Source organism: Pseudorca crassidens, chromosome 11, assembly GCF_039906515.1.
Source record: "Pseudorca crassidens isolate mPseCra1 chromosome 11, mPseCra1.hap1, whole genome shotgun sequence".
NCBI lineage: Eukaryota > Metazoa > Chordata > Mammalia > Artiodactyla > Delphinidae > Pseudorca > Pseudorca crassidens.
The window spans coordinates 90521471-90536861 of NC_090306.1; the positions used below are offsets into that span (position 1 = coordinate 90521471).

The 15391-nt window shown below is 48.0% G+C and overlaps 2 protein-coding genes across 3 annotated transcripts in view; both read left to right on the forward strand.

Moving 5' to 3' along the window:
* The window catches only part of POLR3B (RNA polymerase III subunit B), a 158621-nt gene extending 154801 nt beyond the window's left edge, over positions 1-3820 (forward strand). Inside the window, exon 29 of the mRNA XM_067697835.1 lies at positions 3682-3820. Within this exon, the coding sequence (XP_067553936.1) occupies position 3682 (1 nt within the window). The 3' untranslated portion in view covers positions 3683-3820. The remainder of the gene's footprint in view (positions 1-3681) is intronic.
* A 7691-nt stretch (positions 3821-11511) lies between these two features.
* The window catches only part of RFX4 (regulatory factor X4), a 166679-nt gene continuing 162799 nt past the window's right edge, over positions 11512-15391 (forward strand). For both annotated transcript variants that reach the window (XM_067697836.1, XM_067697837.1), the window contains exon 1: positions 11512-11959. In XM_067697836.1, coding sequence (XP_067553937.1) covers positions 11917-11959 — 43 coding nt within the window. In that variant the 5' untranslated portion in view covers positions 11512-11916. The remainder of the gene's footprint in view (positions 11960-15391) is intronic.

A 15391-nucleotide genomic window follows, 5' to 3' on the forward strand; every position in this document is an offset into this window, starting at 1 on the left:
GAGCCTGCGCGTCCGGAGCCTCTGCTCCACAACAGGAGAGGCCACAACAGTGAGAGGCCCGTATACCGGTTAAAAAAAAAAAAAAAATGCAAAGAAAACACCAGTACTTAAGAACATATGTGCAAGGATGGTCTATTGTAACATTATTCATAATGGGAAAAAATAACAAAAAAATACCCAGATCTGGAAGCTGCCCTTCCAGAAAACCTTCAATAAAGTAAACATTGGAGAAATTATGGTACAACTACACTGTGAAATATTCTCATCCAGTTAATTTGTTTATGTTTGAGCACGGAGAAAGATGTAGAACCACATACACTAAACTATTAATACATGTTACCACAATAGGATTATAGGGGGAAGGGAGCTTATTCATTTTTAATACATGCTCATATATAATTTGAGATTTTGTAGCAAACATATTACTTTTGTTATTTCGCAAAGGCAAAAATAATTTTTAAAAAGATAAATTTACATTTCCACATGAATTAAAATCACACTGGAATTTCTTTTGGAATTGCATTTGTGTGTAAATTATTTTCTCCCAGTCATTTAAGCATTTTTAAAGCTTCACATAGGGCTTCCCTGGTGGCGCAGTGGTTGAGAGTCTGCCTGCCGATGCAGGGGACATGGGTTCGTGCCCCGGTCAGGGAAGATCCCACATGCTGCGGAGCGGGCTCGCTGAGCCTATGCTCTGCAATGGGAGAGGTCACAACAGTGAGAGGCCCACGTACTGCAAAAATAAAAAAAAAGCTTCACATAGTCCCTGAGCATGATCTGTCTACTATATGTAGGAGCAGCAGCTACTAAGAGTCAAGCATTTCACTGTGGTTAATCAGTTCTCATGAACAACAACGGGAAGAGAGATTTTTGCAGGACTGGGGACATGGGTCTTCTCTGCACTTGTCAAACCAAACCAAGGAAGCGAGTTTTGAAGATTCCATCTCGAGGAATGGGTGGAGTGCAAAGCTTTGTGCCATTCTCCGTTAATATTTTTTCTCATGAGTGAACTGTTGATGGGAATCAAATGGGAGAGTGTTGGAGGTCATGTGCTCCAGCAAGGCAAGGACCTGGAGCGAAGGTATTCATGGACAAGATGTACGTTTTGTTAGTTGAGCAGAGGGCCCTTCCCACTACACAGCATGAAGTTATGCAAGGCTGATCTTCTTTTAAATGGTATGGCAGACACTACTGACTGCCTACCCATTCCTCTCCTTCTTCCTTGGTAACTGAACACAGATTTGGTTCAGATACCTGGTGTCTGTGTATTTCAGAGGAAGATGGACCCCTTTCCAGCCCCAGGGGAGAGTTTTGGTTCATCTTAGCCTATCATGGTATTTATTTGCCCTTTGTCTATTATTGGTAAACGAATGGACAGGCAAGTCAATTGTTCCATGGGACAGGAAGAAAACTCTTCAAAAAAGCATTTTAGAAAGTTTTCCTACTCTTAAGAAAGGACAAAAGAAGAGAGATATTCTCTTTCCTCCTTCCAGTCTTGGCAAGGGGTTATTTATCTTGTAATTCTCTTAATTGGCAGTTCATTCCTTTCTCCTTTCCTTTCCTTTCCTCCCTCCTTCCTTCCTTCTTCATTCTGTCTTTCTTTCCCCTCTCTGAACTCCTTTTTGCAAATGCACATTTATTGACTCCCTCATAAGACATCTCCCTAAGACAGTGTTTCTTAAAATGGGTCCAAGAACCTTCTTCATCATATCATGTAGGGCATTAATTTTAAAATAACAATGATGGGACGATAAACAAAAAGTTTAAAAAAAAAGTTACTATAGAGGAAAGAGAATACAGAATAGATACGGATAGAATAGGAAATCTTTATTAATATACCTTGTTTTGCCGATTTGATCTGCATATTTGGCTTTGGAAACATGCAAATGACTTACATGTGTTTTTTAAAAGAAATCAAAGTGGAAAGAAAAATCTAAATGAAACAAATGAATAAACTTCCAGTTTCAGCTCTCATGTAAAGAGCTTGGAAGTCATCAGTCCCATCCTTACAACAAGTAAAGGCTGGACAAACAAAAGTAATGACTTTTTGGACCCATTAGAGAACTGAGGTTGCAGGGCAAAGTACCAGCCCAAACTATGGAGAGAGATGAGGATCTAGAGCATCATAATGAGATCTACTTACCTGGAGCAAAAGCCACTGGAGTCATGAACTGATTGGCATTTAAATGGTAATGTTCATGAATTGTTGGAGACTAAGTGTGGACTAGTATGAGTGACAGCCCCTGGGGATCTCAGTCTTAAGGGAACCCCCAAGCTTCATGGGCTTTATCTTCAATAACTACACCAGGGTCTCAGGATAAAGAGCTGAAAAAACCCTCATAGCTCTGGCAGGGGGAAGGAAAGAATAATAATTGTGAAATATGCCCAGAGTTTATTCCATAATAAATGCCTACTCTCCAGGGCAAAAGACTACCAGCACCTTGTTCCAGAGCCCTGGGAGAAGGGCATTGTTCCCACTCCAGCCCCTCTAGCTTTCTTGTCTTGTCTAAGGGGAGGGGAGGTAAGAAAGTTACTATAGAAGAATAAACACTTGTGAACATTACAGTCCAGAGACACAGGCCCACTAAAAGACTGAGATTTATTTGGAATATTAGGGAATGCTCCCCCTAACTCACACCTTACTACCACAACAACAGGGGTCCAGGATAATAATGGATCCACTGAAAGAGCTGCAAGATGCAGACCATGCATGAGAAGGAGTAGTTAAGGGAATCCTGAAGTCGAAAGGGGAGACAAAAACAAGGACACTGAGGGACACTGAAGCCTCTGACAACTACAGCTACAGCAAACATCAAATACAGCGCAAATCCTCACCAGATTAATATAAATCCTCACACTAAAGGCTCAGTTCCTATTACCCAATGCAATGTACCCAGTTTTCAACAAAAAATTACAGGACATGCCAAAAGGCAAGAAAAATCAGTCGGAAGAGATCCAGCAGACATCAGAACCAGACTTGGGTATGACGCAGACGTTGGAATTACCAGACATTTAGTTTAAAATAACTGATTAATATGTTAAAGGCTCTAGTGGAAAAGTAAACAACATTAAGAATAAGGCGGGTAATTTATGCAGAGAGATGGAAATTCAAATAAAGGATCTAAAGGAAATGCTAGAAATCAAAAACAGTGTAATAGAAATGAAGGATACTTTTGATGGCTCATTAATAGACTTGACACAGTTGAGGAGAGAATCAGTGACCTTGAAGACAGGCCAATAGAAACTTCCCAAACTGAAATGCAGAGAGAAAAAAAAATGAAAAAAATGGAACAGAATGTCCAAGAACTGTTGGACAATTTCAAAATATGTAATATACATGTTGTTGGAATATCAGAAGAAGATAGAAGAAAGGAAAAGAAATATCTAAAGTAACAATGGCCAAGAACTTTCCAAAATTAATGACAGACCCAGGAAGCTCAGAAAACACCAAGCAGAATTCAAAACAAAACAAAACAAACAAACAAAATTACCCTACACCTAGGCATATCCTACTCAAAATGCAGAAAACCAGAGACAAGGGCAAAGCCTTGAAAAAAGCCAAAGGGAAAAACACCTTACCTAGAGAGGAACAAGGGTGAGAATTACAATGGACTTCTCATCAGATACCATGCAAATAAGAGAATAGAGTGATATATTTGAAGTTTTTTTTCTTTTTTAAAGAACCCCAACTTGGAATTCTGTATCCAACAAAATTATCCTTCAAAGTGAAGAAGAGAGAAAGACATTGTCTAACAAACAAAAACTGAGGAAACATTGCCACCAGACCTTTCTTGCAATAAATGTTAAAGGAAGTTCTTCAGAGAAGGAAAAAAATCAGAAACTCAGGTCTGTGTAAGGAATGTAAGAGCATTGGAGGAGGAAGAGATAAAGGTAAAATAAAATCTCTTATTTTTCTTATTCTTAATTGATCCAATAAGATCAATAAAAAAATTAAAACTTATTGTTATTTAAAGGAATAATAGTAACAACGTAATCGGTGATTATAGCATATGGATAAGCAAAATAAATGACAGCAATGTCATAAGGGACAGGCAGGAGGAATTGAGACTACTCTGTTATAAGGTACCTGCACTACATGTGAAGCAGAATAGTGTCATTTGAAGGTGGATTTAGATTAGTTAGAAATGTATATTGAAAACTCTAGGGAAATTACTAAAAAAAAATTTTAAGTATAATTTACTAGGAGAGGAGATAAAGTGCTCAATTAAAACTTAAACCCTAGGAAGGCAGAAAAAGAAGTTTCTGGCAATGAAGAGAAAATGGTTACAAACATATTAATGTTTGGTTGACACTAACCCAAATATATCAATAATCACTTTAAATATGAATATTTAAATATACCAATTAAAAAACAGAGATTGTCATGGTAGATTAAAAACAGAAGACTCAACTATGTGTTGTCTACAAAAACACAATTTAAATATAAACATTCTGATAGGTAAAAAGTAGAGGGATAGAGAAAGATATATGTCCTGTGCTAACACTAATCAAAAGAAAGCTGGAATAACTCTACTAATTTCAGACAAAGCAGAATTCAGAATTAGGGAAATTATCAGAGGGGCACGACATAATAATAAAAAGATAAATTGTCCAAGAAGCTATAACAAATGAATAAAGTTGATAACTTATCTACACAGATATTTTCCCCATGGGACTTTAAAACAAGTATTTGTACGGTCCTTGGAAAATATACCCTAATGACAAAATGCACCAAAAGAAAAAGATCTTAAATGACTTTCAGTAATCACATTGTTAATAATAATATTGATATTCTGACACTATCACACACACATGCACACAACTGTAAAGAGCTGGGTCCTATCCTTCAGGGACTTAGGGCCAAGCGCAAGAGACAGACATAAAAGCTATTAATTATGGCAACATGATAAGTAATATAATAGGGCTATGAACAAATGCTGGGGTAATAGCCAGGAGGAAACACTTAACTTTGCATAATACGGTCAGGAAAAGCTTCCTAGAGAAAGTAACAATTGAGCTGTTATTTTTCCTTAGGGATTGAAAAACTGTAATGTTTAATTGTCATTCCTTCTGCATATATTAGCTGGAATTCTCAATTTGAAAAACTTCCATCAACTATTTTTGTTGCTGTGAGATAGAGTTCATATAGGAAAGGCAGGATAAATGTTTGACTTTCCCCCTTCACTTACTAGTTTTTAAGCTAATAATTCTGTTACCTAGATTCCTCCAAAGGTGAACCTCTTTGGGTATTTTATTGTAGTAGTATTATGACCTCATAGCATTAACACATTTGATGTGCTTCAACCCGTTAAGTTATTATTTCCAATTCTAAAATTGTCACATCTTGAAGCTCCCTTCAATGATCTTGAAGTTTTTCACAGCTTCCTTTCTCGTTGGCATGACCAAGTGATCCAGGCTCATCGTTTACATTTCTTGCCCCAGACGTGGAATCAGCCATTTCTCCAACACTCTGACTCCTTCAATGGGAAATAGTATTTAGAGCATTTGGGAAGCTTTTTAAATGGTGGTCTCCTGTCTCTAGTTTCCCTCTCTTTAAAAACATTCTCTGCCTTTATGCCAGTGTCTGATGATCTTTCTCTAATGCAGATCTGATTATGTCCCTTACTTGATGATAATTGTCCATGCTGCATCATCCTCCACAGGTTCAAGTCTAAGCTCCTTAGATTGGCACACAGGACCCTTTTTTTGCCTACCTTTGTCGTTCACATTTCTATCTACCTTTCTAGCCTACTTTCCTGGGCACATACTGCCCTCCAACCATGTCAAAGCATTTTGTAGCTTTCCAACTGAGCCATGCATTTTGTCTTTATAATTACATGTTTGCGACCATTTTCTATTCATTGCCAGAAACTTCTTTTTCTGCCTTCTTTGGTTTTAACTGAGCATTTTCTGGATATCAGTGACAACTGTGGGCAGAAATCAATTCAGCCTTCAGGTGGTTCCAGAGAGAGCGGGGGTGGTGGGGGGGATCCCTTCCTGCCACAGCAGCTCCAGGCACCCTACTTGTAGATTACTTATCCAGGTGTTTTATAGTTCTTCCTGAGTCACCTTCACTGAAACAAGACAATGTAAGGTAAACACAGTCTTATTGGACGATTTATCCCCACACCTTGCAGAGGTGCATTGAAGGTGCTCCAGCAAAGTTTGTTGAAGTAAATAACTATGTAATTAACAAATGAGTCATTAACAAACATAAGGTTGGACTCATGTCTTTACTATAATAGAAGATCCATGAAGGCAGGAATATTGTTTAACATTTGTTTGTTTATCATCAGCCCTCCCAACAGCATGGAGACTCCAGGAGGTGGAAGGGAGGGGAGGAAGCTTGTCTATCCTGTTCACCTCTGAACCTCTGCCTAGAACAACACTGATTGTGTCTTCCTCAGCAGAGGTTTCTCTGCTGAAGGTGATCCAGGCCTAGACCCACACATAATGCAACTCTACAGTATAAACCCACAATTGGAGATTTTGATAGAGGACATATTGTCTTCCAGATTTCACTTTTAGAGTTAGTGGCACAGGGCTCTGACTTTCACTTAGAACCAGAGTGTTTCAGTGCTGTGCAAAGTGTGAAACTCGTGTCCGGTGACTTCACTGCATGAGGAAATCCATCATCTTGTGCTCTTGTGGGTCTGTGTCACTTGCTACCAGTCAGACCAGTGGATGGGCCATTCATAGCAATCAATAAATACTGTCCAGAGACAGGTTGACAGCAGTGAGCAAGAGGGACAAAGTTCCAGCCCTCCTAAGGCTTGTGTTGTGGAGTGGAGAGGCATGCAATGAATAAGGAAACAAAACAGTTTTAGATGGTGGTAAGTTCTGTAGAGAAAATAGAACATCAGACAAGTAAATAATTACAGTAAGGTGAGTGTTAGGATTGGGAAGTACAAGGCACTATGGAGACAACAGCAGGGGTGGGGCAGAGCATTCCGGATGACCTGGGAGGGATTCACCCTGCACCCTCCTCTTCTATGCTGCTCCTTCATCCATTCCAAGGACTTCAGAAGCCACCAAGGTCTACGCATCAGTGCCAACTCCATGCTTTCATGGGGCTGCCTTCCAGTCATTGCCACTGGGCTATTGGGAAGTTTTATAAGCACTTCAAGTCGCCTCTGCCTTGCTGCCAGATCTTCCCTCCTCCCCCCATCAGACAGTCTCTGTGAATGGTGTCAACAGCCCAAGTCAGAAACCTGTCCATCACTCCACCCTGCCCCTCACTGGGCACATCCAGCTAACACCAAAGCTGATAGATGTGATCTCCTCAGTATCTCCTGAACCCAGTCACTTCTTCCTGCCCCCACTGACATGTCCCTATTTCAGGGAATCCATCAGGATTCCTCCCCCCGACTTCAGTGACCACCACCTCTAGCAACCAACCCCCATCCTGGTGTCACACTGTGGCCACACTGGTATCTCCAAAATACAAATGTAGTCCTGTATTCAAATCCCTTCCAGGATGGGATTAGCATGACCTGATCCTCACCTACCTCCCAAAGAAGTTGCTTGTTACTCCTCCCTCCCGTTCTATGTGCAGCCATGCCAGGCTCCAGACCCCAAACATACCACAGAGGCTCCTATGTCTGTAACACCCCTCAGCCCCCCTGCCTGCTGAATCCAGTTCCTGGCTTAGTCATCACTTCCTGGAGGAGGCCTGCCTTGACACCTGCCTCTTGGGCTCAGCTTCACGTCCCTGCTCTTGGTTCCCACAGTACTCACACTTTCTCCACCGCCCCCTGTGTATTTATTTTGGAGGATAGGAGCTGGGTCACTCACTGTTGTGTTGTGTCCACAGTGCCTGTGAAGTGCAAGAGTGCTACACTGCACCCTAGTTGTCCTCCTCTCTCAAAGTGGGGACAACAATAATACATGTTAGCTGTATCATGAGGATCAAATGAGATAATGCGTGGAAAACACCTATCACAGTCAATACATAAAGAGTAAATGGTAGCTATTATTACTATATGATGTTGTTCATACTGAATCTAAACATTTTATTGATGTTTGAAATACATTCAGGAAAATACATAAAATCATAAGCATACAGAGCTCAGTGAATTTTCACAAATGAATGCACCCTTGTCACTGACCCCCAGATAGCACTGTTTTATTTTATTTTTCTTTATTGAAGTGTAGTTGATTTACAATGCTGTGTTAGTTTCAGGTGTACAGCAAAGTGATTCAGTTTATATATATAAACATATTCTTTTTCAGATTCTTTTCCATTATATGTTATTACAAAATATTATAGTTCCCTGTGCTATACAGTAGGTCCTTTTTGTTTATCTATTTTATATATAGTAGTGTGTATCTGTTAATCCCAAACTCCTAATTTATCCCTCACCTCCTTTGCCCTTTGGTAACCATAAGTTTGTTTTCTATGTCTGTGAGTCTGTTTCTGTTTTTGATTGGTAAGTAAGTTCATTTGTATCATTTTTTTAGATTCCACATATAAATGATATCATATGATATTTGTCTGACTTTATTTAGTGTGATAATCTCTAGGTCCGTCCATGTTGCTGCAAATGGTATTATTTCATGCTTTTTTATGGCTGGGTAATATTCCACTATATATATGTACCACATTTTCTTTATCCATTCACCAGTCGATGGACATTTAGGTTGCTTCCGTGTCTTGGCTATTGTAAATAGTGCTGCTCTAAACATTGGGATGCATGTATCTTTTCGAATTAGAGTTTTCGTCTTTTCTGGATATATGCCCAGGAGTGGGATTGCTGGATCATATGGTAACTCTATTTTTAGTTTTCTAAGGCACCTCCATACTGTTCTCCGTAGTGGCTGCACCAATTTACATTCCCACCAACAGCAGATAGCACTATTTTAAAGCTCAGATGTTACCTTCTCAGAGATGCCCTCCCTTATGTCCCACCCCCTACATAGCACTCATCATCAGACATCCTAAATAACCTAATTATATATTTTATATATTGTCTGTCTCACCTCACTCCAACATAAACTACAGGAGAGCATGATTCTTTTTAGTCTATTTTGTTCACTGCTGTATCCTCAGCTCCTAGAATAGTGCTAAGCACATAGTAGGTATGCAACAAAAATTTATACTAAAGAATGAATGAATAAGTGCTTATATTCATTTCTTTAAGCTCCTGGGTGCTGCAGCACTGTCATGTCTAAGAAACAGTACCCTCCCAGGTTAGACAGCACAGGGCAGGGACCTAGCCTAGCCTGCGCCCTGAACTGTGCACGGCACTCATCTGCGCGGCCCACCTGAGTTCTTTCTCCTCACTCCTCCCTGGCGAGTCTGGCCCACCCCGCCCCAATTTTGCGTGCATAATAATTAAAATAAGAATAATAGCAACAGCCATAACAGTCTCATCCGCCCTCTGGAGACAACCCGGCCCCTGGCATCCCTCAAGGATTTTCCCAGGGCCTGAAGCACGAGCTTCCCCGCAACCACCGGAAGGCACCTCGTCAAGCTCCCCGCCAAGTCTTCTACCTCCCAATGGGCCCCTGCAGCTGGCTGATGGAGGTTTTTATCATCCGCCCCATTTCGTCCAGGGAAAAACGGAGGCTGCGAAAGGAGAACCCGGCCTCTCTGATCTCCTGACTTGGAATCCCGCGGTCTTTGCCACCACGCACACCACGACCACGTGCGGTGATCACCACCGTCGCCTTTGGTTGGTTTCATACCCCCCTTCCCTTCACCAACCATCGCGGCCGGAAAGAATGTGCCTGGCGCTGCTCTGGGCTCTGAGCAAACGGCTGTGCACGGTGTTCCTGCAGGAACAAACGGGTTATGAACCAGGCACCGGCCGGGGCAAGAGGAGCGCCTCACACAGAGTGGTCAGGCGCACTCCGAGGAAGCGACGCTAGCTGAGATCAGGGTGATGGGAAAGAGCCGGTCACGCGGGCACATGTTGGGGGGAGGTAGATGGTAAGGAGAGTTCCAAGTAGAGAGAACAGCGAATACTCAGCCCCTTTTACATCCACTACCTCGTTTAATTTTACCCCACACTTTGAGAGGGGACACTTTGCCCCATTTTACAGACGAGGAAACTGAGGCCCATAAAGAGTAGGGCATTTACCGAATGGGATTCGAACCCAGCTCTCTGAAATACGCTAAGCCCGGACTCTCCAGCCCGCGTTCCGCGCCGCCTCTTTTCTTCCGCACCGTGACCTTAACTCGGCACGTGCTGGCCCCTCGCCCCCCAGCCCAACATTGTCCCACTTAGGAGGGCCGACTGGGGGGCTTTCGGAGGGACCGCGGAAGTCGCGCCCTGCTTGGGGTCCCGGGTTAGAGACTCCCTCGTCCTGAGTTAGGGACCCCTCCCGCGCGCCCCGCCCCTTCCGCGGCCGGGCCGGCGCTGCCTCTGTCCATGGTCAAAGCACCCGGGTAATCCGCCTTTCTCTTCCGCCCGCCGAGCCCCATTCATATTCTAATCACAGCGCGGCCGGCCCGCGAACGGCCACTTTATCGGGGCCCGCGGAGACGCAGCCGGCCCCCCCCCCACTTCCACTTCCAGCCCCCCAGCTCCTCGCCCCCCTCTTTCTGCACTCTACACTCAGCCGAGGAGGGGGTCCCTGGGAAAACCGCGTTCCCACTCGCAGGCCCGGGCTTCTCGCAAACTTCGTGGCTGGCTGGGGGCGGGGGCTGGAGGAGGGAGGAAGGGACCGAGACACAGACAGACTGACAGACAGAGTTACGGGAAGAGGCGGGGGCTGCGGGGAGTGTCAGAGAGACCAAGGGGGATAGAGACAGAGAGGGGCAGAGTCCTAGGGAGAGACAAAGAGGTGAGGGGGCAGGGGCTGGACCGAAACGCACGCAGCCCAAACCGGAGACATAGAGGGACACAGAGGACGAGGGAAGGACAGAGGGAGACAGAGACAGGGAGGCAGGCGGAGAGAGAGAGGCAGATACACCCAGAAGATAGAGAAAGTTCTGGAGATGAGTCAGCGCCTCACACCCTCCCTGCCAAGCGGCCTTCTCGCCGCCCGGGGTGGGGGTGGGGTCTTAGGGCTGCAGTTCCCCTTCCCCTCCCCTTTCAGCGCTCTCCACTCCCCCACGCGTGTCCGCGGATCCGCGTGGAAGGGAGTCAAGGCTTACCTCATCCCCAGGGCTCCCACTCAAAATCTAACCCGGGACCAAACTTGGGGGGCCCAAGAGAAGCGGGAAAGGAGTGGGGCCCACTCGTGGCCGCGTAGGCGACTCACCAGGCTCCTCGGAGCCCCCTGCCCACCCCCCAAGCCTGCGCCGCGCCTGGCCGGAGCGGGGGAGGGGGGCAGGGGGGAGGGGGCCACATCTAAGCCAATTTTGATTTCGCCTATAATGAGTGCCGGGCGAAGGCTGGAGAAGGCCTCTGGAACTTTAAATAAGAAAAACGTTGCTAATGCTATAATAGAAGGGGGAAGTCGGAGGGCTGGGATTGCGTCGCTCTGAGCCCCCCTTTTCGGAGGCGGCTTTTCTTATTCAAAACAGGCCCACAATGGGCTTCACAGTGCGCCTCGCCACGGCCCCATCTGACGAGCGGCCATTCATCAGGCCGGCTGGCCTATCAATGACATTGCTCCCATCGGGGCTCCTATAAAATGATGCTTTTTCCCATGAAACATCCGCAAACATTTTGACGGGTTTGGCTTTGCCCGGCTGGATTACTGAGTGTCCCCTTGCTCGCTCGCTCTTTCTCTCTCCCCCTTCTCCGAGCTCTCTCCCTTCTCTCTCTCTCTCCTCTTTTCTTCTTTCTCTGTTCGCCTTTCTCTTTCTGCCTTTTCCTTTTCTTCTTTATCCTTCCGTCCTTGCACTCTCTGCGTCTCTTTCTCCTTCTCCCCTCCTTCCTCCCTTCCTCCCTGGGCAGCTCTAGCACAGGGGACCCCCAAACATCAGGACTTTTGGGGGGCGCCTGTGCTGTCCATGGGAAGAGCATGCATTGTGGGTTACTGGAGGAACCCGACATGGATTCCACAGGTTAGTCCTACTGGTGGGGGTTGGGGGGAGACATTGGGAGGGAAAGAAGAGGTAGAAGGGGAACTTCAGCAAGAGTCGCAAAAAGTTCAGAAGGGTCAACTTGACAGCGGAACCCCAGGAAATAACGGAGCCTGCAGAAGTTTTCAATCCCATGCGATGTGCGATGTCTGTAAGCGGATGCGTGGAAGTGTGCGCGTGTGTAAGCGTGTGACTGTATGTGTAAATGTGTGTGTGTGCGCGCGCGCTGAGGAGCGCGCTCTTGCTAGCCGCGGACACAAAGTTATGTAAAGATTCGCTGGCTCGCGGCGAGCTCGAGGTGCCACTTGCAGAAACTTTGCGAGCCGACCGCCCCCTCCCGGGCCCGGCTCCTCCCCCGGTTTGGGGGCCCCGGAATAGCGGTGCGCTCTGGAGCTGGTGGCTAGGGCCAGGAAGCCGAGCGGAACGCCCCAGAGGCGGGGGAGGGCGACGGCTCCGCACAGCGCCTGGGAGGTGGGGACAGAGGCTCCGACTGGTAGAGATGCGCAGCTGGAGGGAGTGGCGGCGGCGAACCCGGTGGTCCTGGGGAATCCGCGCCCGGTCTGGAGGAGGGAGCCCCGGGCCGTCCGAGGCGGGGTGTAGCCTCCTTGCCCGGAAGGGGCACCCGACGATGCGCTCCGCTTGGGGATTGTAATTCTGCTGAAGGGAGGACAAGACGCTGAGCGGCTGGCGAGGCCTGGCGTCTGGGTCTGCAAACTGCTCGGCACTTTGGGGTCTGTTGGCTGTGGGCATCAGGTTTTGGGGTTGCGGCCGTCCGTAACAACAGAGAAAGCAAGCCAAGGAATCTCTTACAACGAAAAAGCCCAGCGTCTCGGTTCTTTCTCCAGTAGAGTCTTCGCCACCTCCCAGTTCTAGCGCCTTTGAAGAGCCGCCAAACTTCTAGATCAGAGTTATGCTCCCTGTGCCCCTTCCAGGTGAAAGAAATTCTCTGGAAGTTCACCTCCTCCCCCAGCCGCAGTCTTCCAACCAGTGCAGTCCTGTCCCGGCTTGGTTGCAGCCTTGGAGTTTCGTGGGGAGAGGCAGAAACAGGGCAGTGAGAGCAGCCTGGGCCGAGGCAGCAGCTTGACGCGATGCTTGAGGGGATGCCTACGAGCATCCGCTGCTGGACTTTGCAGCGCGGAGCAACAAGTGCCTTCCAGTCTCTGCCATCCCCTAACACACGCGCGACTCCTCCCTGAGCAAATAAACACCACAAGATTGTTTCCCCATCTCCACTCCGAAGCAGGCTGGAAATGGATGTGGGGTGGGAGTAGGGGTCATCTGGGCATTGCCCCAGATGGTCTTTCTTCCGTCCTTGCAGATAGATTTCCAGCCTCTCCTGGCTTCTGCTGGGGCCCTGGTGGACAAGACGCCCACCCCCTCTGGCCAGGGGTATATTTGATTTTCCAGGGTAATTGTCTATCTCTGATCTCAAGAGCTAAGTCCTTCTCCACTGCGCTCCCCCGAGTGGGTGTGGGTCCCCTGGGAGTGGGGAAAGGCTGAGCCCCGAAGAACTCCTTACTATGTGCAATGACTAATGAAGGTAAGGAGAGGCGTCGCCTGCCGCCCGCCCGGCTGCGGGTGCGCGGCCAGCCCTGCTGGATCCTCTCCGCTGGCGGTAAAGAGGGCGCCCAGAGAGGGAAAAGAGACCCTCCCTACATACTGCTATGCCAAGTGTTAGTGCCACTACGCACCTCCTGGGCACCCCAACTTTAGAGGTGAATATCCTTGAACAAAATTAAACCCATGTCTGCATGGTTTGTGACCAAGTATTTGCAAGGGGTTCACGTAGGGACTTGGGGTCTCCATGCCCCGCACCAGCCATGGCCCAGCTGGGGGTTTTAGCCACCCCTTCCACACGACTGGAGCTTCTCGGTGCGTTCTGGGGAGAGCTGTGGGGTTGTGGAAACGTTCTGTTTTCTGTCCTCTAGCTAGTGGTCGTGGAGACACCTGGTCATTACTTACAGCAGACACCCGCAACGGGTTCTGAAATCTTTTCTCCCATCCACTCCCCTCCCCTTTTCGAAAATCTGAGACATCCCTAGATCGCCATCCTGAACTCAAAAAGTTCTGGGAAACGGCAGCGTGAAGAAATGACACGAGGCGCACCAGGTGACATTTTCACTCGGGCTTGCAAAACCGACGACAAGGGAAGTGCGGCTCGGCGCGGTCCGGTCCAGGACCTTCCCTCACCTCGCTTCCAGAGAACTTAATCCAATTAGCTTTTCTTTGGAGTTTCCCTTTTTATGTAAAGGTCCTTTCTCCCCGTCTTGCTGAGACCTGCGCTCCTTGGAGCAGTTCGATTCTGCTCCTTTTACGGCAGATTGCGCGCAAATCTTACGGCAGAACCACGAATATTATCGTTATTATTATTTCATTCCGAAAGGGCTGGAACGATCGATTCGCAGCAAGTGCTGGGGCGATGTCCGGAGCGTCCGGGGTCGGAGCGGCCGGCGGGCCAGGCCTCCGTCCCTTCCTCTTAAAAGGAAAATCACCGCAACGTGCCTCGGGCCCGGGAGGACAGTTTTGCAGGGGCCGGGGCTCTAGTGGTCCGCCTGGGGGCCCCTTCAGCGTGGCCTGCGGAAACGCGCCCCTTTGTTCCGCGCACCGAGGCGGTAATATATTCCTCAAGTATTCCCAAAATACTCAACAAGTGTGAGGGCTGAGACAATGCCCCGTCGGAGGAGGCCGGGGAGCCGGCGCGCGCCTCTGGGCCCTGGCCTAGCCCGCCGCCGAGTGCCACAAAGCAGAGCTCCTCTCACAGGAGGCCCGCAGCGCGACCGGGCTCGGGGAGGCGGCGGAGGCCGCAGGCGCACGCGTGGGGCGGTTGACGCGCCCTCCGCCCGGTGCGCGGTTTGCAGCTGCGTCGCTGCCGGCTCGCGCCTCAGCCCCGCGCCGCGCAGTCTGCGCCGAGCCCCGTGTGGCCCGCCGTCCCCACGCGGGCCGCCGCCGGCGCTTAACGTATTCGTGGCCTGTGGCTCCAATCCCGGCTGCCCCTCCCCGACGAGCGTTGCTCAGTTACTCAAGGTACCTGGAAATTCGAGAACGAGGGGCGGGGTGGGGGGAAAGTAGGTAGAGTTTTAGGCCACAGAGAACTTGTGCAAAGTGGGCCGGGGCCAGGTTGGTCGCCTGCGCAACAGTAAGGGTTGTTTCTTGTTAAACGGGACGGCGCCTTACGGAGGGGCAGTGACGAACCCGACCTGGAAACTTCTGCCTCTACCCGCTTTCCGCCGCGACCTCCAAAACCCAGAGCGGCCAAAGCACCCCTAGAGCCGGATTTGAGCTCCCTGGGCTACAACGGCGGGAAGACACTCTGGTCTACAGGCCTCCGGCTCAGCACAAGGCCCGACCTGGCTCCGAGGGCCCGCAGGTGGGGACCTTCAGTGGCTTTGGCGTGGGGCCGGCGGGGCATAGAGC